Source organism: Hemiscyllium ocellatum, chromosome 19, assembly GCF_020745735.1.
Source record: "Hemiscyllium ocellatum isolate sHemOce1 chromosome 19, sHemOce1.pat.X.cur, whole genome shotgun sequence".
NCBI lineage: Eukaryota > Metazoa > Chordata > Chondrichthyes > Orectolobiformes > Hemiscylliidae > Hemiscyllium > Hemiscyllium ocellatum.
Window position 1 is genome coordinate 28,731,247 of NC_083419.1, and position 23,745 is coordinate 28,754,991.

At 40.2% G+C, this 23,745-nt stretch overlaps 1 protein-coding gene across 2 annotated transcripts in view; it reads left to right on the top strand.

The window, feature by feature from the left end:
• The first annotated feature begins 3,932 nt into the window (after positions 1-3,932).
• nup107 (nucleoporin 107) overlaps positions 3,933-23,745 on the top strand; it is a 52,815-nt gene continuing 33,002 nt past the window's right edge. Inside the window, exons 1-9 of one of the 2 annotated variants that reach the window (XM_060839786.1) lie at positions 3,933-4,049; positions 5,338-5,432; positions 10,204-10,287; positions 10,756-10,853; positions 11,912-12,062; positions 15,205-15,308; positions 16,903-17,030; positions 20,399-20,447; positions 23,391-23,462. In XM_060839786.1, the coding sequence (XP_060695769.1) occupies positions 4,024-4,049; positions 5,338-5,432; positions 10,204-10,287; positions 10,756-10,853; positions 11,912-12,062; positions 15,205-15,308; positions 16,903-17,030; positions 20,399-20,447; positions 23,391-23,462 (807 nt within the window). In that variant the 5' untranslated portion in view covers positions 3,933-4,023. The remainder of the gene's footprint in view (positions 4,050-5,337; positions 5,433-10,203; positions 10,288-10,755; positions 10,854-11,911; positions 12,063-15,204; positions 15,309-16,902; positions 17,031-20,398; positions 20,448-23,390; positions 23,463-23,745) is intronic. The other variant, XM_060839787.1, reaches the window with a different exon arrangement.

Sequence of the window (23,745 nt, forward strand, 5' to 3'; positions counted from 1 at the left end):
GAGTTGAAATTCAATGTTTTGGATCTCCAGATTGGTGGGGGGTTGGGGGGAAGGTGTTGACGATTGGTGGTAACTTGTTGGGGTAGTGTGATGTTAAAGGAGACAATGGGAGCTCTGGGGGTATGGTAAGATGGGTACCTGGCAGACAGGCAAAGCTGGGTGCTGATGGTGATGAGCTGCAGTTCCTGCTATCCACTTGCCATTTTCTAGATGTGAAATGAAGCTGCAAAGTGACTGGGACATGGTGCAAGATGGGTGGAGTAATGTCAGTTTGATGGATGAAAGAACAGAGTTCATGTCTCCTGGACACCAGTACTGAAAATGACAAATACATAAAGGTGGTGATTACAAACTCCAGCTGCATTTAATTTGCAATTGCTTCTTTGACTAATGCAACATCTGAGAAATGAACATGCTTGGGCTTCAAATGCTGGTGAAAAGTGATTTGCACCTTGCCATTGGTCCTTGCAAATGGAATCTTGACATCCCAGTGATGCAGAAATCAGCAGTAATGACTTGAAATAGAGTTCAACGTTGCCCAAGGTGAACCATTAATTGTGCAACTTCCAAGCAACTTTCCTACTAAGTTGTGTGACCAGGCTACCATGTACAGGGTCAGTGCATGCAGATTACTGTGCTGAAACACTCATTTCTGGAGACATACTCACTTCTGGTTTTGGAAGTCGCTGCCACTCACAGACCTTGGAGGTTTGTTCAGCGAACAGAAGTATTACAGCGAATGTATTTTCCAAAAGTCTTGTGGGAGGTGCAGGCCCAACATTTATCATATAAGTTTAATAATTGTCTGTATTGAGTACAATGAAAAGTTGAATAGACAACGTGGATCTGGGTAGGAAGAGTGTCGGAGCACACCAGGTGGTCCCTTTTCATGTAATGTGGTCACCGAGCCATCTTTCACCAAGTTGAGGCTGAAGCTGAACAAATAATTGGGATGCAGCATGTCTCACCAGGTGAGGAAGTGTGTTCAGTTTTTATTTGCAGAGTATGTCATAAATGGATCTTGTGTTCTCAACCTAGGTCATTTCCACTGAGTGGTCCTGGGCTGTGTTGCTAGTAGAGTTTGGTCACTGTGGCTATGTTCCTAAGAAATTGAAGCAGGATGCACAAGGACTAGGACCAACAGCAAATCCAGAAACAGTAGCAGACCCCTGCAGCATCCAACTCAGTGAGAGGTTGTAGAAACAGAACCCCATTAGGATGCATCTTTTCTAGGCCTCAACATCTTTTCATGTGGATGAGTGAGGCTTGGTATGTTCTGGATTCACTGATAGTGAGACCTGAGGGCTGCAGAAGGCCATCTTCTCCTGGTGGCTGTGAAAGTGACAGTCAAATTGAATTTCTGTGTGACCTGTGTGAGATCTCTCAGTCATGCAGCCACAAATACTTCACAACATTGACTGATGCCAATTCATTTGGTTCACTTTTTTCCCCCTGTGATGAGATTGGCGCTGCAGCCTTGACAGTACAATATGGGAACACAGCAGCTTTCCCATGTGTGTCTGTGACTACACACACATGGCACTTAGAGGGTCATGTCACAATATTTTGGAATTCATCAACAAGAAGGACTTCCACTCGGTTAACGTTCAGGTTATTTCTGATTATTGTTACCACTTCTACAGGTACTTATCCCCTACTTTGGTAGGTGCCATCATTCTTACATCCTGGAGCACTCTCATGAACTTGGTATGTTTGAATTCCAGGTACATTACAAGGTTGATTACTGGGGGATAGTGATAACCACTGTGACTTTTGCTTATGGCACCTTTACCTAAACTCCTGACTGATGTGGAGCACAGGTTCAAAACTTCAATCGTGGCCATAGTGGAACTGTTGATAGGGTTGTTCAAGATGGGATTCCGCTGCTTGGACTGGTCTTGGGAGGAATGGGGTAGAACCCTGCAGAATAGTCCTAATAGAGTGTGCCGCATCACCCAGATGTGCTGTGTTCTGCACAACTGGAGCAGACAATTACATGATGTGATAGATGCTGAGGAACTGGAAGAATGGATCCAGTTCTTACAAGAAGAAAGATTAGGACAGTAGAGAGAAGAAAACTGTCATTGTCCATGACATAGCTGGGCATGTCAAGTGCTACAAGTCCCACAGAGCCTTTGACTTCAGTTTGAAGAGATAAGAGCTAAATGCAGAAAACCATCATTTATTGTAAATTAGACATTGGTCATCATCCAACATTTGGTTGTCATTGTTGGGATGAACCACAGTCTCTATTGGTTTGTTTGTGTTCACTCTTGCTTACTCTGGAGAAGTACCACCAGCAGTACCTTCACAAGATTCTCCAAATCAGGTGGCATCCTCTCCCAAGCTAAGATGCCCAGAACTGTGGTGTTAATAATTCAAAAACAGCTTGGCTGAGCAGCAGAAATCATTGTATGACTGACATGAGGTTCTCAAAGCAACTGCTCTAGTTGTAACATGATTATGACATGAGAATCTCAGGATGGAAATGGAATTTCTCTCTTCTTTAGAGATATCCTCAGAGCATCCCTGAAGAGGTCAAAACATCTGCTGTCTCTTGTGAGTCCCTGACTTGTCATTGACCAACATGGAAAAGTTTTTGGAAGGCACAATGTGCATCAATAGACTTTATTGGGAACACAGACCCAAAGTTGAGGTCTCAGAGAGAGCACAGCACACAAACTTTCCAAATAAACTCATTTATACAATCCTCCAAACAATACCTGCCTTCTTTAATAAGAGGTTTGAGTATTGGTGTGGTTAATTTTGGAATTTATTTCAAGAGGATGAGGATATCAAAGCTTTATAAAGCTCTGGTCAGACCACACTTAGAGAATTGTGAGCAATTTTGGGCCCCATACCTCAAGAAGGATGTATCGGTCCTGGACCAGGTCCAGACGAGGTTCACAAGAATAATCGCAGGAATGAAAGACTTAACATATGAGGAATATTCAAGAACTCTGGATCAATACTCAATGCAGTTTAGAAGGGTGAGGGAGGGACCTAATTGATACTTTCAGAATAGTGAACAGTCTAGACAGAGTGGAAGTTTGGAAGATGTTTCCATTAACAGGAGAGACTAGGACCCGAGGGCACAGCCTTAGAGTAAAGGGAAGACCCTTTAGAATGGAGAACGTAAGAAACTTGTTCAGCCAGAGATTGGTAAATCTACAGAATTCACTGCCACAGAAGGCTTTGGAGGCCAGATCATTGAGTATATTTAATACAAAGATAGATAGCTTCTTGATTGTCAAGAGAATCAAGGGTTATTGGAGAAGGCAGGAAATGAGGATAAGAAACGTATCAGCCATGATTGAATGGCTGAGCAGATTTGATGGGCTGAGTGGCCTAATTTCTGCTCCTATATCTTATGGTCATAGGTCTTGTGGTCTATGGAATGATGTGGAAGTGCCGGTGTTGGAGTGGGGTGGACAAAGTTAAAACTCAGACACTCAGTTATATTCCAACAGATTTATTTGAAAGTACAAGCTTTCAGAGCACTGCTCCTTCGTCAGGTAGCTAGTGGAGCAGGATCATAGGACATAAAATTTATAAGAAAAGATTAAAGTGCCATACAACTGATGCAATGTACTGAACAAAGCTAGATTGCTGTGAAGTCTTTAATCGGTTAGAATGGGTTGCAGGTTTCGATTCATTGATACTTACATCCGAGGATTTCTTTCAAGTCACATTCCTGGATAACTTCAGGCTTTATAAAAAGAAAGGTGATATCTCAGCTCAGACAATGCACTAAATGTGTGAGGTTAGAGTCTTCTCTGTATTCCAACCTTGAGGTCAAGGTGTAATTTTCAACTTGGTCCATGCATTGAAATGCTTGTTGAGGAGTCAACGTCAATTTGGTCGCCAGGCACAGGGGGCGCTCAGTTTGGCGCTGAGCTCCGGAGGGAATGCGTTGCCTCTTGATGCTGAAGGAGGCGGCGGTTGCGCTGTGAACAGATGGAGATGGCGGTTTAGTTTTGCTGCTTTTAGGGATCAACAGGCAGTAGTTTGTCTGTATTCACCATGTCAAAAATGCAATTATTGGAACGGTAGGGAGAGCGACTTTTTCTTCAGCGTCGACGTGAGATGTGGTTAAACCAGAATGATGTCCATGGCCCGGTGCGAGAGAGAGAAACAGAGGGAGGGAGAGAGTGTGGAATGGGGAGAGATGAGGATGAGGAAGAGGAGTGGGGACAAGGATGGGAGACGATGGGGAAAGGGGATGGACTGAGAAAAAGAAACAGGGAAGGAGCATGGTGGGAGGAGAAGAAGAAAGGGCAGTGGGGGTTGGGGGAATGGAGGGGGAGGGGGAGGGTGTGGGAGAGGAGGGTGAGTGGGAGAGGAGGGTGAGTGGGAGAGGAGGGTGAGTGGGAGAGGAGGGTGAGTGGGAGAGGAGGGGGAGGGGGAGTGGGAGAGGAGGGGGAGGGGGAGTGGGAGAGGTGGAGTGGGAGTGGGAGAGGAGGGTGAGTGGGAGAGGGGAGGGGGAGTGAGTGGGAGTGGAGGGTGAGTGGGAGTGGAGGGTGAGTGGGAGTGGAGGGTGAGTGGGAGTGGAGGGTGAGTGGGAGTGGAGGGTGAGTGGGAGTGGAGGGTGAGTGGGAGTGGAGGGTGAGTGGGAGTGGAGGGTGAGGGGGAGTGGAGGGTGAGGGTGAGTGGGAGTGGAGGGTGAGGGTGAGTGGGAGTGGAGTGGGAGTGGAGGGGGAGTGGGAGAGGGGGAGGGTGAGGGTGGGAGTGGAGGGGGAGGGTGAGTGGGAGTGGAGGGGGTGGGTGGGTGGGTGAGTGGGAGAGGAGGAGGGGAGGGGAGGGGGAGGGTGAGGGGGAGGGTGAGTGGGAGAGGGAGAGGAGGGGGAGGAGAACAGGAGGTGGAGAGTTGCGGGAGAGAGCAGGAATCGGGAGGTGCCGTGGATGGAAGGGGCAGTGAAGGGGTTGCAGCTGGAAGGCGGAGATGGAATAGGATGCAGGTGGTGGGAAGGGATAAAGAAGGTGATGGACGGTGTTTCTTGAGCAACTGAGTAAAATCTGTGTCTGCCCTGGTAAATGGGAGAGATGGTGGTGGGGAGCAGATACAAGGTAGCAGCAAGGTTTCATTTGGGGTCTTTTGAAAACCAAAGAATGTTTTAGTGGAGGTGCAATATATTTGCTTTGGATTTTTAAAAAATTTTGAACTTTAGAATTTGATCTTCATTTTCCTGTTTAAAGGCGGGTAACATCAATAGTTTATTTTTAGAACGCAATTATTGAACAATAACATAAGTTTGAATTGTGTAGCAGTATGAAGTTTTGTAGCTATCTTTAATATCTTAGCATTGTTTTCTGAAGCTATGGATCATCTTATTTCAGACAAATAAGTGGAGACTTCCCATCTCCTATAGTCCGGAGCTCCGAGACTAGTAGAACTTCTCTGAGGCGAAATGCTACAAAAAAACATATTGACAGTATCCTTTTCGCTTAATACCATTCTGACCAAAAGGTCTCTAATGGAAACATTTAACCTATATTTTCTATGTGAAATGTTGTGTTCCTTTTATTTTCTTAATTCTTTTGGACATTTTCTCAGTTATCTTTGTGACTCAGGAATAGTCATTTTTAAGAAATGAAGTATGGAAACTATTATTATCATCTAGATTGTAAGGACGAGAGCATATGGCCTGGGTCATTTATTAGGGAAGGACTTGAAGATAATTGTCAATATTTCAAAAAGAAACCCACCAAGAATAAGCCTTTAGAACATGGAGCTTGGCAATATCTCGTTCAAAGGATTTTTTGAAAAGTTGGCAGAGGAATGATCAAGGGCAGGAGCGATCCTCTCTTACATGCTGTGAATTGAAAGACCTTTCTTTTCCAGTATTCTAGACATTTATTTCCAAACCTTTGCAAAGGTTATTAAAATGCACAATTTTCATCTGTCTGATTTTACTTGTGGCAAAGTATGCTTGATTATAATTTGTAGTTTGTATCAGGGCTTTCATAAATCTGTTTGTCCACTGGCATACTCTTCATAGCAATATCTCTACCAATTACAGTCCACTTCCCAATCAATTCGCATTCTCCTCAATATAGTATGAAAGTTGTTTTCTCTTTGTTGTGTTTTCTCTCTCTCTCTCTCTCTCTCTCTCTCTCTCTCTCTCTCTCTCTCTCTCTCTCTCTCTCTCTCCCCTCCCCCCCCCCCCAAATTTATCTGCTGAGTTCAAGGTAAAAACTTTGACTAAATTTGTGCAGGTAATATTCAAGTTCTGTGTGGAGAGATTAAAGAGGAAAAATTAATAGACAGTTTCTTGGATACACTCAGCAACAATGAAAATTCATAACTAAATTTGAAGACATTCTTGGCTCCATGACAGAGAGGTTCTGGCTCATGGAGGTAAAATCCTCTGGTTGTGTAACCACACGAAAGATTCAAAATGAAGCTGTTTTTCAGGAATCAGAAGAAACAACAAGTATTTGCTTACTTAAGTGTGATGGTGGACGTGGATTGATCCATGTGCTGAGGGAGGATATTCCTGGAAATACATCCAGGGGTGTTATTTGGGTGGAACTGAGAAATAGGAAAGGGATGATCACCTTATTGGGATTGTCATAGTGTCATAGAGATATACAGCATGGAAACAGACCCTTCGGTCCAACCCGTCGTATTAGAGACCTCCTAATAGTGAGAGGGAAATTGAGAAACAAATTTGTAAGGAGGTCTCAACTATCTATAAGAATAATAGGGTGATTACGATAGGGGAATTTAACTTTCCAAACATAGACTGGGGCTGCCATAGTGTTAAGGGTTTGGATGGAGAGGAATTTATTAAGTGTGTACAAGAAAATTTTCTGATTCAATATGTCTACCAACTAGAGAAGGTGCAAAACTTGACCTACACTTGGGGAAATAAGGTAGGACAGATGACTGAGGTGTCAGTGGGGAGTACTTTTGGGCCAGCGACCATAATTCTGTTAGATTTAAAATAGTGATGGAAAAGGGTAGACCAGATCTAAAAGTTGAAGTTCTAAATTGGAGAAAGGCTCATTTTGATGGTATTAGGCAAGAACTTTCAAAAGCTGATTGGGGGCAGATGTTTTCAGGTAAAGGTACGGCTGGAAAATGGGAAGCCTTCAGAAATGAGATAATGAGAATCCAGTGAAAGTACATTCTTGTTAGGGTGAAAGGAAAGACTGGTAGGTATAGGGAATGCTGGATGACTAAAGACATTGAGGGTTTTGTTAAGGAAAAGAAGGAAGCAGATGTAAGGTATAGACAGGATAGATCGAGTGAATCCTTTGAAGAGTATAAAGGAAGTAGGAGTATACTTAAGAGGGAAATCAGGAGGGCAAAAAGGGGACATGAGATAGCTTTGGCAAATAGAATTAAGGAGAATCCAAAGGGTTTTTAGAAAAACGTTAAGGGTAACCAGGGAGAATATAGGGCCTCTCAAAGATCAGCAAGGTGGCCTTTGTGTGGAGCCACAGAAAATGGAGGAGATACTAAATGAATATTTTGCATCAGTATTTAATGTGGAAAAGGAAATGGAAGATATAGAAAGTAGCAAAATAGATGGTGACATCTTACAAAATGTCCATATTACAGAGGAGGAAGTGCTGGATGTCTTGAAATGGGTAAAGGTGGATAAATCCCCAGGACCTGATCTGGTGTACCCGAGAACTCTGTGGGAAGCTAGAGAAGTGATTGCTGGGCCTGTTGCTGAGATATTTGTATCATTGATAGTCACAGGTGAGGTGCTGGAAGACTGTAGGTTGGCTAATGTGGTGCCACTGTTTAAGAAGGATGGTAAGGACAAGCCAAGCAACTATAGACTAGTGAGCCTGACGTCGGTGGTGGGCAAGTTGTTGGAGGGAATCCTGAGGGAGAGGATGTACATGTATTTGGAAAGGCAAGGACTGATGAGGGATAGTTAACATGGTTTTATGCATGGGAAATCATGTCTCACAAACTTGATTGAGTTTTTTGAGGAAGTAACAAAGATGAGGGCAGAGCGGTAGATGTGATCCATATGGACTTCAGTAAGCTGTTCGACAAGGTTCCCCATGGGAGATTGAGTAGCAAGGTTAGATCTCACGGAATACAGGGAGAACGAGCCATTTGGACACAGAATTGGCTCAAAGGTAGAAGACAGAGGGTGGTGGTGGAGGGTTGTTTTTCAGACTGGAGGCCTGTGACCAGTGGAGTGCCACAAGGATCGGCGCTGGGCCCTTTACCTTTTGTCACTTACATAAATGATTTGGATGCGAGTATAAATGGTACAGTTAGTAAGTTTGCAGATGACACCACAATTGGAGGTGCAGTGGACAGAGAAAAGGGTTACCTCTGATTACAACAGGATCTTGACCAGATGGGCCAATGGGCTGAGAAGTGGCAGACGGAGTTTAATTCAGATAAATGCAAGGTACTGCACTTTGGGAAAACAAATCTTCGCAGGATGTATACACTTAATGGTAAGGTCCTATGGAGTGTTGCTGAGCAAAGAGACCTTGGAGTGCATGTTCATAGGTCCTTGAAAATGGAGTCGCAGGTAGATAGGATAGTAAAGAAGGCGTTTGGTATGCTTTCATTTATTGGTCAGAGTATTGAGTACAGGAGTTGGGAGGTCATGTTACAGTTGTACAGGACATTGGTTAGGCCACAGTTGGAATATTGCTTGCAATTCTTGCATTGTGAAACTTGAAAGCATTCAGAAAAGATTTACAAGGATGTTGCCAGGGTCTATAGGAAGAGGCTGAACAGGCTGTGGCTGTTTTCCCTGGAGCGTTGGAGGCTGAGGGCTGATCTTATAGAGGTTCACAAAATTATTAGGGGCATGGATCAGGTAAATAGGCGAAGTCTTTTCCCTGGGGTCGTGGAATCCAGAACTAGAGGGCATAGGTTTAAGGTGAGAGGGGAAAGATATAAAAGCGACTTAAGGGGCAACATTTTCACACAGAAGGTGGTACGTGTATGGAATGAGCTGCCAGAGGAAGCTGGTACAATTGCAACATTTAAAAGGCATTTGGATGGGTATATGAATAGGAAGAGTTTGGAGGGATATGGGCCGGGTGCTGGCAGATGGGACTAGATTGGGTTGGGATATCTGGTCGGCATGGGCAGGTTGGATCGAAGGGTCTGTTTCCATGCTGTATGTATCTATGACTAAAACAGGAGATTTAAATGTTGAACATGTGATCTGAAGGAAGTTGAATGAAAGATGAACAAAATAATTTTGTATCGAAGAAAAAAGTGGGAAAGCGGATAGAGCTTTGAGGAGCTTGAAAGGGAAAGGCTGGAGGATGAATAAAGCTATTAATATTGCAGAAACAGAGCATTCTTTTGTTAATGGCATAAGAAACTGCATAAAAAGACCTGTATTTCTATGAACACAGTGCTGGAGAGTGACTTTTAAGAGAGAATGTTGGACTTAGAGAGTTTGTTGAAATGACATTACATCTACTCCTCATCTGTATGATTGAATGACATATGATTTATAAAGTTGAAGAGGACATGTTTAAATGTGGACAAGGTTGCCAGTGTAATGAGCATGCTGTTTTCATAGTTAAGGAAAAAAGGAGCAAGTCAAGGGAACCAAAAAAGTTAACATTTGTCGGAAAAATAATGGACTTTTTACTTAGACGCAATTTGTGTGCAACCTAGAAAGAGAAGAATTACAGCATTTTGGAAAATTAATTGAATCCTTTGAAGGAGTAGCATCAGGTAATTTAGTGAATATATTAGATTTGTAACAGACCTTGGGTAAGATACTATATGATATTTTCTGATCTTTGTCATGAGTCTTTGAAATTGATGTCGTTGGCAAAATAGATAGCAAGATGGCTGTAAGTCAGGAAACACTGAGTAGGATTCATGTCGGATTCAAATATTAACACTAATTTTCTCTCCTCAGATGTTGCCAGATCTGCTGAGTTTCTCCATTTTCTGTTTGTTTCAGATTTCAGCATCTGTAGCACTTTGCTTTTATTTGAGGGCTTGTTTCTATGCTGTAGACTCAAGGAATCCTTTGAGGTAATGAATAATTACATCATGGTCAACGACTTTTGGAAGAATCAAAGCAAGGGTAATGGAGCAGTTTTGAAGAGTGACAGTTCAAATATCATCTGTATTTTAATTTGGGGGTTCTGTACTAATGTAGAGCAAGTACCAATAAAGATTTACTGGAAAGAAGTGATGACTGTTTGTGAACTTTCAGATCCAACTTTGCTTAACTCATTCTCTAGAAGTATTGTTGCACAGTAAAGACAGTTCCAGCTTCCAGCTTGTAACAGCTACTCGAGCTACAGCTCTTATATTCCAAGACTTCTGTAAGTATTAATTAGGATAACTGACTTTTGAGCCAGTAAAACTGCTTATTGCCACTCTGTAACATCACTTATCTCTAACCTTGTCTCAGCACATCTGCTGAAACCTTGATATGCCTCTTGACCTGACTGTGCTCGGCTTCCCCCAATATAGAGTCTGTTAACCTGAGCTCATACAAAGCTTGCTAACTGTTGTACTTTTCTCTAAGCTCTCTTCATACATTAGCCCTGTACTCACTAAACAACATTTGATAACAGTTCAAAAAAATCTTAAATTTCAAAGATTTTCCTTTCTTTTCAAATTCTTTTATTCCTCAGCCCCTCCCAATCTTTGCAACCTCCTTCAATTCTGATCTCTTGGAGCAAATAAAATCAGGGTTGCACATCATGATCTGACTTAAGTTTGGATATTCTCAAATTAAGCTGATATTCATGCTAGTTATTGAAGTTAACTTCTGGTTTGTATTACAGATACACCACAGACTCGAATCTGTCCTTTAAAGCAGTCGGACGGGTCATCAATTTTAGGATCAATTAGACCAGCTCTCCTTGTACCAGATACACATTTGGTAAGAATAAAACATTAATTCCAAGATTTATTCGTTGTTTCTCTTTGAAATAAATCAAGAATGTAAATGGTTGTAGTAAAAAAGATTAGGAAATGCAGATGGCATTGAAAGAGAGAGAAGCAAAAGACAAAAAATATATATCTTTTTAAATTGTCAACTTGAATTTTCTTGAGATAGACTGAGCCTTGACCCATGAAGCATCAGTTTTAGGACCAGAGCAATCACTAATATGTCGTTATAAGCTGACTCAGAATTCATGAGTCCTAACATTGTCAGTAATTCCGAAAAGGAACAAATCTCATCCTCTTTCCTCCCTAAAAATCCAGAATTAGTGGGCCAGTTAAGGTCTTGGCAGTCATTTGAATGTTAAGCTTATTGGTAAGAACTGTAATTATATAGCCTGTAAAGAATCATGGTGTCTATGGCAGTAATGCATGAATTTCCATGTTTAACTGCACTTGTGCAGATTGCAGAAGCTGCTGTCAGATTTAACCTGGAAAAATGACAAACACTAATAACCACCTTATTATTGTAGATAACTTTGAGCCAGTGTTTTTGGATATATTTGGTACATCATAAACATGGTTGCGATCAATCATGAAACGTAAGTCACTGGTTAATAGCCCAGGCATAAGTAAGTCTCAAACTGATAGAAATCAGTCCTATTTTAGCTTATCCTCTGAATGTTGACATGCTTCCGGTAATTTGTGGCAATATCAGTTATACTACTTCCTTTTTGTTTTAAACAAAGTGGTATCCAAACTTGTTGAATTGGAAATGTTGGAAAGTGAGGCAAAGAAAATAAATACAAAATCACCATAAAACATCAATATAGTAACCTATTGTAGGAAGAGTGGAGTGGAGAAAGAAGGCATCTTAAATTTGGTTTCACTATACTGAAAAATACACTGTTTACTTCCTTTTTGCGGTCTGTTAAATGAAACTGGAATAATAATTAGTCTTTATTTGAAGTTAAAGTTCTGAATTATCATTAATGGCCAAAAAGGATAATTTTAAAATTGCTTTCTGTCTTTTGACTCTTTAAACATTTTATATAGCAAAATATAGCAGAAGATGCCGAGGACACTACATCTCTTTTCGCTCAGCAGAGGACTAGCATGAAAGTCACAACTGATTCACCAAGAAGCTTTTCAGAAGACTTGACTGTTAGTGCAGTTATGTTAAGGGAGGATGATCCAGGATTAACTGGTAAGAAAAAGGCTTGATCATAAACTTGTAGGAAATCATTAATGCATCATGTGGGGCTGGGTGGTCCAGGTAATATAAATCTTCAATCTATTTGCAGAGGTCTTGAGTGGAATCACATTCACAGTGTCAGTTCACCATTGGTGAAGTATATAATCAATATTTCTTACCTTGAACATTACATCTCAACTTACTGAAGTGGAGATAAGTGTATCAAAATCACCGTGTGCACACTGTGCCTCAGTGTGAAATGCTTGCGAGGCACTTTCATCATAGCTGTGCATTTTATCAAGTACGATACATTTCAGTGACTTAGTTGACATGCTTTGATTCTTGGCAGGTTCTGAGAATGTTTCTGCTAAAATTCAATTGGGATTATGCATTATTACTGTTTTGCCAAGTTACCCTGTATATGTGGTGCTGTTTCATGATCAATGGAAAATTACAGCCTAAATAGTCATGCTATCCTTGTAATGAGGTTTAGTATACTTGCAGCAAAAGCCTCAAAATCCTCTTTATTACAAAAGATTTGGGCTCTGCCTCATTCATATTTCAATTAGATCTTTATCTGGAAAAAGTGCTGATCTGTTAATGGTTATAAGAACTATTAGAATTGGTCTGCTGCAGGGAGCTCTCAAGGAGTTGCCCCGTGTCGGCCATCTTGAATCGATCAATGAGAACAGTTCAATATTAAAAAATATGGAAAGTGGAATGTCACAATGCTGACTTGATACTAATTAAATTGAAAATAGTCTTTAGTGGGTTCCATTGATGAACTTAAGTCTTCACAATTTTGAAACCTGAGAAATCTAAAAGTGTAAAGGTCTAAATTAATCCTCCAGAGATGAATTCAGCTTGCACTATGGTATCTGCAAAATTTAAATTGTAGATTGTTTTAAAAATAATCTGGAATAAACTGCTAGTCTTAATAATAATGACCAAGAAACTGCCATATTTTAAATAAAAACTCATTTTGGTTATTAATGACCTCTTTAAGGCCTGTATGTGACTCCAGACCAGAAATGTCATTACCACATTACTGCTTTCTGAATTGGCTAGCCAATGTTGCTTCAAACCACTCCAGTTAGGTAAATTCAGAATAAAATTGGCAAACTACCTGGCACAGATCGAGGTGCCAGATATGACAAGGCCACTCCTTGCTCAACCAACCCTCAGAATTCCTCTTCAACATTTAGGAATTTGTGGCAAAATTGGGAAAGGTGGCAGTACATTGCTGTATGTAGGCCATGGCCATTGCAGTCCCCAATATTGACTCCATCAAAACTCATCAAAAGCGAGCATGGAAACTGGTTAATCCTGTTGATTGCCATCTACCACCTTCCCCCAAATGTAGAATCAGTGCTTCTCCATGCTGATCACCACTTGAGATTTGAGTTCAAGGTTGATTTATTGTTGTCATGTGTACCGAGATACAGTGAAGGGTAAATTTTTACTTGCTCTACAGGCAAATGGTACCATACAAAATGCATCAGGGTAGCAGAACAGTGTGCAGAATACAGTGTTACAACCACAGGGAAGAGCAGAGGGTAGCAAGTGCATGCAGTGTACCTTGTGTGGGACTTTAGTGTACATCAGTGGGATTGGTTCAGTTATATCACTGCTGACTTGAACTGTTCGAGTTCTGTAGGACACATCTATTATGTTGACTGGGGCAGGTGGTGAGGGAAAACCTGACTTAACCTCATCATCTCCTTATCGAAGGGCTGCATTCGTCCAAGATTGTGTTGGATGAATGCCATTGCACTGCCCTTTTCAAGATGAGGTCCTCCCTTCACACTGTAGTGTGATGGTATCATCATGCTGAATGGGATATATTCAAAAATCTCCAAGGAACTCAAAACTGAGTTATTGATGTGCAATCTTTTATCAGCAGCAGAATTGTATTCCACTCTATTCTGTAATCTCATTGCTCAGGATATCCTCACTATCATTCCTGTCAAGCTAGGGGAGCACATATGATTTAATTTGGAGAGTACCAGGTGCAGTAGCAGGCAACTAACAATGAGATATTAATTTGGTTCTGTTACAATACAGGATTATATACATACTAAACAGCAGATGCAACATGCTATGAAAAAGCTAAGTGAAGCCACAGAAAGCTGATCATGTAAAAACACTTCAGTCCTGCCAAATCTGGTTGTGCATGGTAGTGAACAATTAATTAACTAACTGTCCTCAGTAATGGTGGAACTCAGCATTTGGGTGCATGAGACAAGGCAGAATTGTTTGTGAACATCCTCAGTGAGAAATTAAGAATGAATGAGCCTCTCAGTCTCCTCGTGAAGTCACTGGCATCATAGATGTTAGTTTTCAGTTCTTCCAATGAGATATCAAGAAACAATTTGTGTGCATTAAATGTACTAGACTCTGCTAATATCCTGGTTGATGTATATAAGACTGTACTGTATTCAAACCTGCCAAACCATGCTTGAAATTGGCCCAGTACGTTCTGTCCATTAAAAACAGTTGCACACTAGTAGCAGGACCAATCCGACCGATCCAATAATCAGCTTATGAATCAACACTTGATCATTAGGAAAGTGTAGATAGTGTCATTGACAGTATTATGAGCACTTTTTCACCAATAATCTCCAGTTTTACCAAGAATCCTAACAAAATTAATATTATGGGATCTGGGAGCTTTTTGAATTAGCTTTTCTCATCACTTACTGCACCTGCATGCCAGCCTTCAGCGACTGTTCCATCATTACACCCAGGTCTCGTTGCACCTCAAGTTTTCCTCAACTGCCACATTCAAATAATAATCTGCCTTGCTGTTTTTATGACTAAAGTGGATACCTTCATATTTATCCACATTTGCCAGCCTGTCCAAGTCACCCTGTAGCCTCTTAGCATCCTCCTCACAGCACATGGTGCCACCCAGCTTAGTGTCATTTGAAAGTAATGAAAAGCAGTTCAGTTTTTATAAAACAAGGCACATATTGAATGTTCGAAGCTCCAGTAGTATTTTGCAACTAAATTGAGACAGCAGAATTGAATATGCAAGTCTGAACATACTTGATTATAGCAACCATACAATTTGCACCTAAATTTGCTTGTATATTGTATTATATTTCAGAGTCCATTAACTCCATTCCACGTTTTATACTTTTCTTTTTGACAGCTTCAGCTGTTCTGTTTTCAAAGTTTTTGGAAGCGTTCTTGGCACATTCATCTACTGCTATCTTTGATTTGATCAAATCTTATGAAGCCAATTGCATGGACCAGGTAAGATTTTTAAAACCCGGCTTCTGCAACTAGTTTTTGGTAAAGTAGAAGCTTCTGTATAAATTATATCAAATAACCTAATTCGTTTTTGTGTCTGAGAATATTGTGTATCTCTATTAGTCGTATGACCTGTAATGCTGTTTATTGTCAAGTAAGTTAATTTATGAAGAGCCTGAATTATACTTGTTTCTAATTTTTCAAAGAATTTAACTGATAGGCAGATTAAATATAATTAGTGGAACAAAGCGTGCACGTGCTCTAGAGCTTGTCATTTGTGTGTATTTAAAATTTAATATCTTCTTTTGAGACATCTTGCAGTTTTAAAAAGTGGTAAGCTAGTGCGTTATGTGATGGAGCCTAAAAAAAAACCTCATCATTGAATTTTTTCCGCGAAAGTGTGTCGCAGTTCTTAGCTCTTCAGCAAATAAATTAAGAGTATACTTCAAGCCATATACATGCTACAACTACAAAATAGATTTATACGGAATAAACAAACAAGTAAAATGTAGTTATTATTAAATTAATTTATTAATAGCAATTATTAATGAATTTGGGTACCTTTTTAAGCTGTTTTAAAAACAAATTTGACAAAATATGTGAATTCATAACCGTTTAACTGAATCTTTCATCATTCTGTGGAGTGAAGTGAACAATCGAGGCTTACCTTTCAGATGAATTTCTCACTTTAACGAACATATAAGGCAGGATCATTGAAGGGTCTTCCCAGTCATAGCAGTACTTTCATTTTAGACCTCTATGCAGGTTGCTGATCAAATTTTATCAACTTGCGGATTGGTATTGGATTGGGCTTTCCTTCTTGTAATTAGGGTCTTAATTATCCAGTACCCTTTTGAAGTAAAAAAAACTGGCATTAATATTTCACAAAACTGAAGTACTTAATGAAATATTCTCAACATGTAGGGCTCAAAGTGAAATGAACTGGAAGAGTAGAGGCAAATTGCCTTCCCATAAATGTGGGACATCTGTTTTCTAGAAATGATATGTCCATTAATTTTACATTTTGCTTTTGTGCATCATCTAGTATCGCTACTGCTAACAAATCCTAGATTTAAGAAAGTTACAATATTTGTCTTTGCTAATAATTCCAATTGAATTATATAAATCAAAAATATTGATATGCTATTGAAGCTTGTCTTGTGTTCCAAACTGTTACGAAAATTGTATGCTCTTGTAACTTAAGACCAGTTGCCTCTTATACTTTTTATTTTACCAATATTGCTGTGTGGTATGAAATACCTGGGTGTAATTTTAAGAGAAATTGATTTCTTAGTTAAGAATATTGGCAAGTATACTATGGTTATCATTTTTGTTCTTTATGGTCTCCAGAAAGCAGTTGTAAATTGGTGATTATTATTCAAGGAATACATAGCTATAGATACTGGGTAAAGATAAATTGCAACATTGTGACTGATTTGAATGTTCCAACTAAATATTTCTAAAAAATGTGACATGTGTAAGGAGAAATCTAGCCTTGCGTAACTTTGTGTATATTTTACTTCGACTGAAGCAGTTGGATAGAGATGAACAATGCACATTTAAACAGAAGAAATAAGCATTTGTTCAATTGTTTCAGGTAAATATACTTCAGAAGATTGTAAACCGTGCAACCCCTGGGCAACAGAAATTTTCAAAAACAGCTAGTGTTCTCTGGTTCCTTCAGCAAGAAATGGTCACCTGGCGTTTAATTGGATCTCTTTACAGGTACAACATTCAATGTTAATACAAAACTGTTAGGAATGGAATAAAATGCAGTTGCATATTATAGCTGCATCATATTTCTCGGTGGCTACTCAAGCTCATGTTACCCTCTTGCACTTAGGATTTGTAGCCTTTTGCCTTGCTTGGTTGCACGCAATTCGCTCAAATGTTACAGATGTTATTAATTTGTATATTTCTATGTTGCTGCACAGGATGCTAATAACCAACTGAGTCTGTCAATGAAGATAAAACTGATCGTGCAGTCATTTATTTAGGATTCTAATTTTTAAGAATTTTGGAATAGAAGCAGAAACTGTTTATTTTGCTGTAGTATTGCACTTCGACTGATTTAATGCATTTTACTTCAACTATCATGGATATCTTTATAATTTGTGCATGTATTCAGTGATGTATTGAATGATGAATTTCTGCCATGATATTGGATCTCTACTTAAGTTGTGCAATGACAATCAAAAACAAACTACTTCAAGACGATAAAGAAATGCAATGGTAGAAATTTCACATACTGAGATTCAGATGGTCTTTAGTTTGCTTCATCAAAAGTGAAGAGTAACAGCCTTGTTTGTTCTATTGTACGATTATAATCATGTGAACTGTAGGAAAGTGCAAGGTTAACCACTTGGTAGGAAGAGTAGGTTCATAGACTATTTTCTATTTGGGGTAAAAATTCAGAAATCTGAAGTACAAAGGGACTTGGGAGGCCTAGTCCTGGATTCTTTGAAGGTAAACTTGCAGGTTCAGTTGGTAGTTAGGAAAGCACATACAATGTTGGCATTTATTTCGAGAGGACTAGAATATAAAAGCAGGAATGTACTTCTGAGGCTTTACAAGACTCTGGTCAGATCATATTTAGAATATTACAAGCAATTTTTGGGCCCTGTAGCTCAGAAAGGGTGTCCTGACCCTGGAGCAGGTCCACAGGAGAATGATCCCAGGAATGAAAGTATTAACGTATGAGGAATGTTTGAGGACTCTGGGTCTATACTCGATAGAGTTTAGAAGGATGAGGGAGGATCTAATTGAAACTTACATAATAAGTTACACAGCCTGGATAGAGTGGATGTTGGGAAGATGTTTCCATTAGCAGGAGAGACTAGAACCTGAGAGCACAGCCTTCAAGGGAAGACCCTTTAGAGCAGAGATAAGAAACTTATTCAGCCAAAAAGTGGTGAATCTATGGAATTCGTTGCCACAGAAAGCTGCAGAGGCAAGGTCATTGAATACATTTAAAGCAGAGATAAATAAGTTCTTGATTGTTAAATGTATTAAAGGTTATGGGGAGAAAGCCGGAGAATGGGGTTGAGAAACTTATCGTCCACGACGGAATGGTGGACCCGACTGAATCATCCGAATGGCCTAATTTCTGCTCCTATGTTTTATGGTCTTATAATCACTTATGACATTATAGATTTATGGATTTTATTTCTGCGTATTTCTATGACATTTATACATTCCATGTATTTTGTACGTAATGACAAGGCCTCTGGGTCAGTTCTACATGCTTCAGTTTTTATCTATCTTCGAGCTAGAAGGAGAACTTTTTACCTGGTCCCACCATTTTAAAAAGTCAGATTGACCTTCCGTTATAAGGCTGCCTTACTATCTGTGTGCATTTAAAAAATCAAGTCACACGACAGCCTAGGCTATTGTCCAATGGTTTATTTTAAATCACAAACTTTTGGAGCACTGCTCCTTCATCAGATGAAGTGCAAAACACTTGCACTTCTCCCCCTGACTCAAGAGCATAGCTCCAAAAAACTGTGATTTAAAATAAGCCTGTTGGATTATAACCTGGTATTACGTGACTTCTGATTTTGTCCACCTCAGTCCAACACTGACATTGCTTCATCAAGTTTATAAATTGGCAGAAGCAGTTTGACTGATGAATGAAATGTTACCATATCCGAGCTATACTACATGCCTGCACTTAAATTGACAAACGTTTTGGTGTTTAATTGTGAGCAACCATTATATTTTTTAAAAGTTACTGTTATGTTCCTCTGACCCATTTCCCATTATCAGCTTCTACTGATTGGAAAATTGTCCTATAAATTTCACTGGAACAACATTGATGGAACCAAAAATCTGTTTTCATTGACCTACATAATTTATAAGCAGATATTTTCATGAAATAACAAAAGAAAACTTAAATTGTGTAGTGTCTTTACAGCGAATATTTCTGCAGTATAGTGATTATTATTATGGAGGAAAATGTAAAAGTAAACGATTGCTGCCATTTGCTGTGGAGGGTGTGAGTTAGCTCAGTTGGCTGAACGACTGGTTTGTGATCCAACAGTTTGGGTTTAATTCCCACTGGAGTTACCATGAATGACTTTCCTTCTCGTCATCTATCCCCACTTGAGACGTGATGACCCTCTGGTTAAAACCACCATCTCTCTCTAATCAGAGAGCGGTCCTATAGTCTAGTAACACTATGGCAACTTTACCTTTTACTTTTGAGTTGTCTTAGATTTTTATTACTGATGTTGCTCATTTAGTAGTACTCTTGTCTCTGACTCGGTAATTGAGAATTCTGGTCTACTCCAGGATTGAGGATAATAATCTAGGTTACCACGGTATAGCTGAGACATTTGACTGAGAAACTTGTCTTTCACTTTGGGTGCATGTAAAATATCCAATGACACTGTTTTGTAGAAGAGTCGGGGAGTATCCCTGTTGTCCTGACCAGTGTTTCTCCTTAAATTAATGTTACAAAAAGCAGATATTTTTCATTGCTGTTTGTCATGTGCAAATTGACTGATTTGTTTCCTGCTTCAAGTCACTAAGTATACTTCAAAAATACTTAACTGGCTGTTAATGCCTCTGAGATATTAAGATTGTGTAAGGCACTATATAAATGCAAATTGGCAGCTCTTATGGCACAATGATAGTGTCCCTACTTCTGAGCTGGAAGCGCTGGGTTCAGATCCCATCAGCTTCAGGTGTGTCATCACACATTTGAACAGGTTGATTTTTTAAAAAAAAAATCTGTATATGAATGCAGTGCAGTATACTTAAAGATGAGCAGTTTAGTGGCAAGTTCATGGGCTACATCTGTTTCCATTCTCTAAGAAGACTTTGACTTCTGTAAAGAGAGCAGAAGATGTTAGAGAAAATATAAGCAGTGAGCATACAGGATAAGAAAATCCTAAAAGGAATGGTGGAATAATATGACTCAAGTCCACACATTCTTGATTGCTTTTACTTTTATCTTCTGGGCTAGATTAGCAATACATGGAAGTAATTTTAGTGTTCAATGATGTATAGTGTTTGTAAGAAGTTGCTACACTTTTTAAAAAGAAAAGAGCTGTATTTTCCCTAACTGATTTTGTTTGCTATATCGTTTCCAGGGACAGAATTGAATCCAGTGTGGAAGAAGGCATGATGTTTGAAGTAGCTGTAAGTATGACTAGTTGAAATATGTAATGAAAATATTCATAATTGACCAACAAAACATATTGATTGTAAAGAAGTCAGTTATTTTTTTGGTTTACCCATTCCTTCCATGCAATAACTTACAAAAAGGACAGCGCAAGGAAATGATAAAATTATAGACTTGACTTCTGATCTCTGCCTGCGCAGAGATCAGGTTACTGGTGATTCTTAATTCTGATATTGTTTTGGTTTGCATGGCTTATTAATTTAAGTAACCAGGCTCTTAAAATGGTTATGCACAGCCATTCCTGTATGGTAACTTAACAAGCCAACTAATGCTCTGCCTTCATGAGAAGGTTTGGGTTGCAATCAATCAGGTTTCCCCTAACCTGTATGGATGCTTGATCAGGTAGCAATGATGAAGTTACCGTAAAGGTAATTTATGAGCAGCTTCCCCCCACCCCCCCCCCACCCCCCCCCCACCCCCAACTGAAATATTGTCATACCTTTTAGCAATTTCTGCGATTGATTTCTAGCATCTGTAGTTCTTTGGCTTGTTTGTGCATGGCTTGGACATTTAAACAATGAAGAAAATTGAAAGAGATTGTTCATCATCGCATCATCCTCCACCACCATTTCCGCCACCTGCAAACGGACCCCACTACCCGAGATATATTTCCTTCTCCACCCCTATCCACCTTCTGTAAAGACTGTTCCCTCTACGACTCCCTCTTCAGATCCAAGCCCCCCACCAATCCACCCTCCCCTCCCGACATCTTCCCCTGCAACCGCCGAAATTGCAAAACCTGTGCCCACACCTCCCCCCTCACCTCCATCCAAGACCCCAAAAGTGCCTTCCACATCTATCAAAGTTTCACCTGCACTTCCACTGTATTTAATGTATCTGTTGTTCCCAAAGTGGTCTCCTCTATACTGGGGAGACACGACACCTACTCGCAGACTGCTTCAGATAACATCTTTGGGACACCCGCACCAACCAACCCACCCCACCATCCCATGGCCAAACACTTAAACTGCCCCCCTCACTCTGCCAAGGGCATGCAGGTCCTGGGCCTCTTCCATCGCCACTCCCTAACCACCTGATGCCTGGAGGAAGAATGCATCATCTTCCACCTTGGGACCCTCCAACCCTATGGCATCAATGTGGATTCACCAGTTTCCACATTTCGCCTCCCCCACCTTATCCCAGATCCAACCTTCCAACATGGGGCAGGTAGGGATAGGGTTGAGGGCAGGCGGGTGCGGGATTGGATGGGGTTGGGGCAGGCAGTGGACGGGGTGGGGGCGAGGTGTTGGATCAGGGCAATGTTGAGCGGGGGGGGCATGGTGATGGATCTGGACGATATTGGGCGGGGGAGTGGTGATGGATCTGGACGATGTTGGGCGGGAGGGCGCGGTGATGCATCGGGGCGATGTTGGGCGGGAGGGCGCGGTGATGCATCGGGGCGATGTTGGGCGGGAGGGCGCGGTGATGCATCGGGGCGATGTTGGGCGGGAGGGCGCGGTGATGCATCGGGGCGATGTTGGGCGGGAGGGGGCAGCAGTGGTGGGGGCTCGCGCGTGGTGTGCTGCTGCCTCGCCTCCTGAATGGGGAGCAGACTTAAAAAAAAAACTGAGCCCCAGAGGAATGGCATTTAATCGATTACCCGACCGAAATAGTGCCCGCCCATCTTGTTTAGATAATAGCGGTTCCACTGTACTAATATTAAAAAAAGGTAGCATAGGCAAACCATAAAACTTGAGACTCACGAGCTTGACTTTATGATCTCTGTGAGCGATCTGCTTATTAGAGGATGAGATGGCATTATTGGAGACCTTCAACCAACATCCACCTGAGTTTTTGTTTTCCCTTGCTGAACCTCACCTGTTTAAATTATTTTCGTGGCCATATCTGTGTGATGGCTTTTCTCAGCTGCTCCTTTCAGGTTCATTCTTAGCAAATGCATGAGAAATTAAGAAGATTATGCCCCATGTAAGTTTCAACTTGCAACTTTTATTGTACAGTGGCATAAAATGAGGCATTTGAGAAGTGATAGTTTTATTTAACGTGTTCCTTGCTGTGAACCATGGCAGCCCAAGAGCTGCTGAGATGTACCATTTAAAATGCACAGAAAGAGAACCCTTCTTTATGTTATGAAATTTAATCCAATTTTAATTTGAGGCAGTCACAAAACATACCTAAAAGTATTGTACAGATATGACAGTAGCCATCTCACCAATACAGACTAGGTGCAGGATCTCATTCAGCAAAATGAATACAGTTTGACATGCCTTGCTGGGGTAGTATGCTCCAGCATACTATCCAGCTCTGCTATTTCTGGAGTCCTCACAAATTTAGATTTTATCAAAGGGTACAAAATTCTCCAATAACCGGTATTTTTAGATCCTGTCTAACAGGATGCGTGGAGTGGATTTCTGTATTTACTAAGAATGACTATTTATTACAAATAAATAATTGTTTACATCTGGTTAGAAGTCTTTACTTCTACTTATCCTAAATTGTTAAACTTTTTATGAAATATATTTTAAGTTGTGCAGATTTACAGATTATTGCTCATAGCTTAATTTATGAAAAATCTTTAAAAACACTCAATTGAAACATGAGCTTCCTGTATTAACATTTGCTGGTACTAAATAAATACAAGTTCACTATATAAAACTTTTTTCATCTCAGGAAGTTAAAGTTAAAGGAAGCTCTATCAGAATGAAGAAAATGTTCAGTAGTGGAAGATTTATTCATCAGTTGTTTTATAAATGGTGCATGATCTTTTCATTGACTACTTTTAAATCCTCATATGAAGGCAATCAAATGTCTTATCCTGTAGTAATTGAGACTCCTGGGGAAATATGCAGTTGTGTTGTAGGTAGAATAACCCAGTAGGGAGAATGTTCAGAATATTTAAAAAATGAACTAATTTACATTTCATAAAACATTTTTTATTGCAGGCCCCAAATGCCACTGAAAAGACCATTGTAGAAATGCTTTTCCAACGTGACTCACTGATACGACAATGTCAGGTACTCCTGTGTTATTTACAAACCAGGAATGTTGTATGGCTTGTGTATATCTGAAAAGATTATGGTATAATTTGGGGATTTTTTTGCAAGATATGAAAGTATTTTGCATTAAATTATGAAAATAGTTAAGGAAGTGATTGGGGATTGGAGTATGTTATCAATCTAAGTAAAATGTGTCTGTATACTTGCATGTGAGTAATGGTGCAGCTGTGATGTCCAGGTCACAGGAAACTATGGCATGAGTCCTTTGTATTATACATACTATACATACTGGGATTTCTGT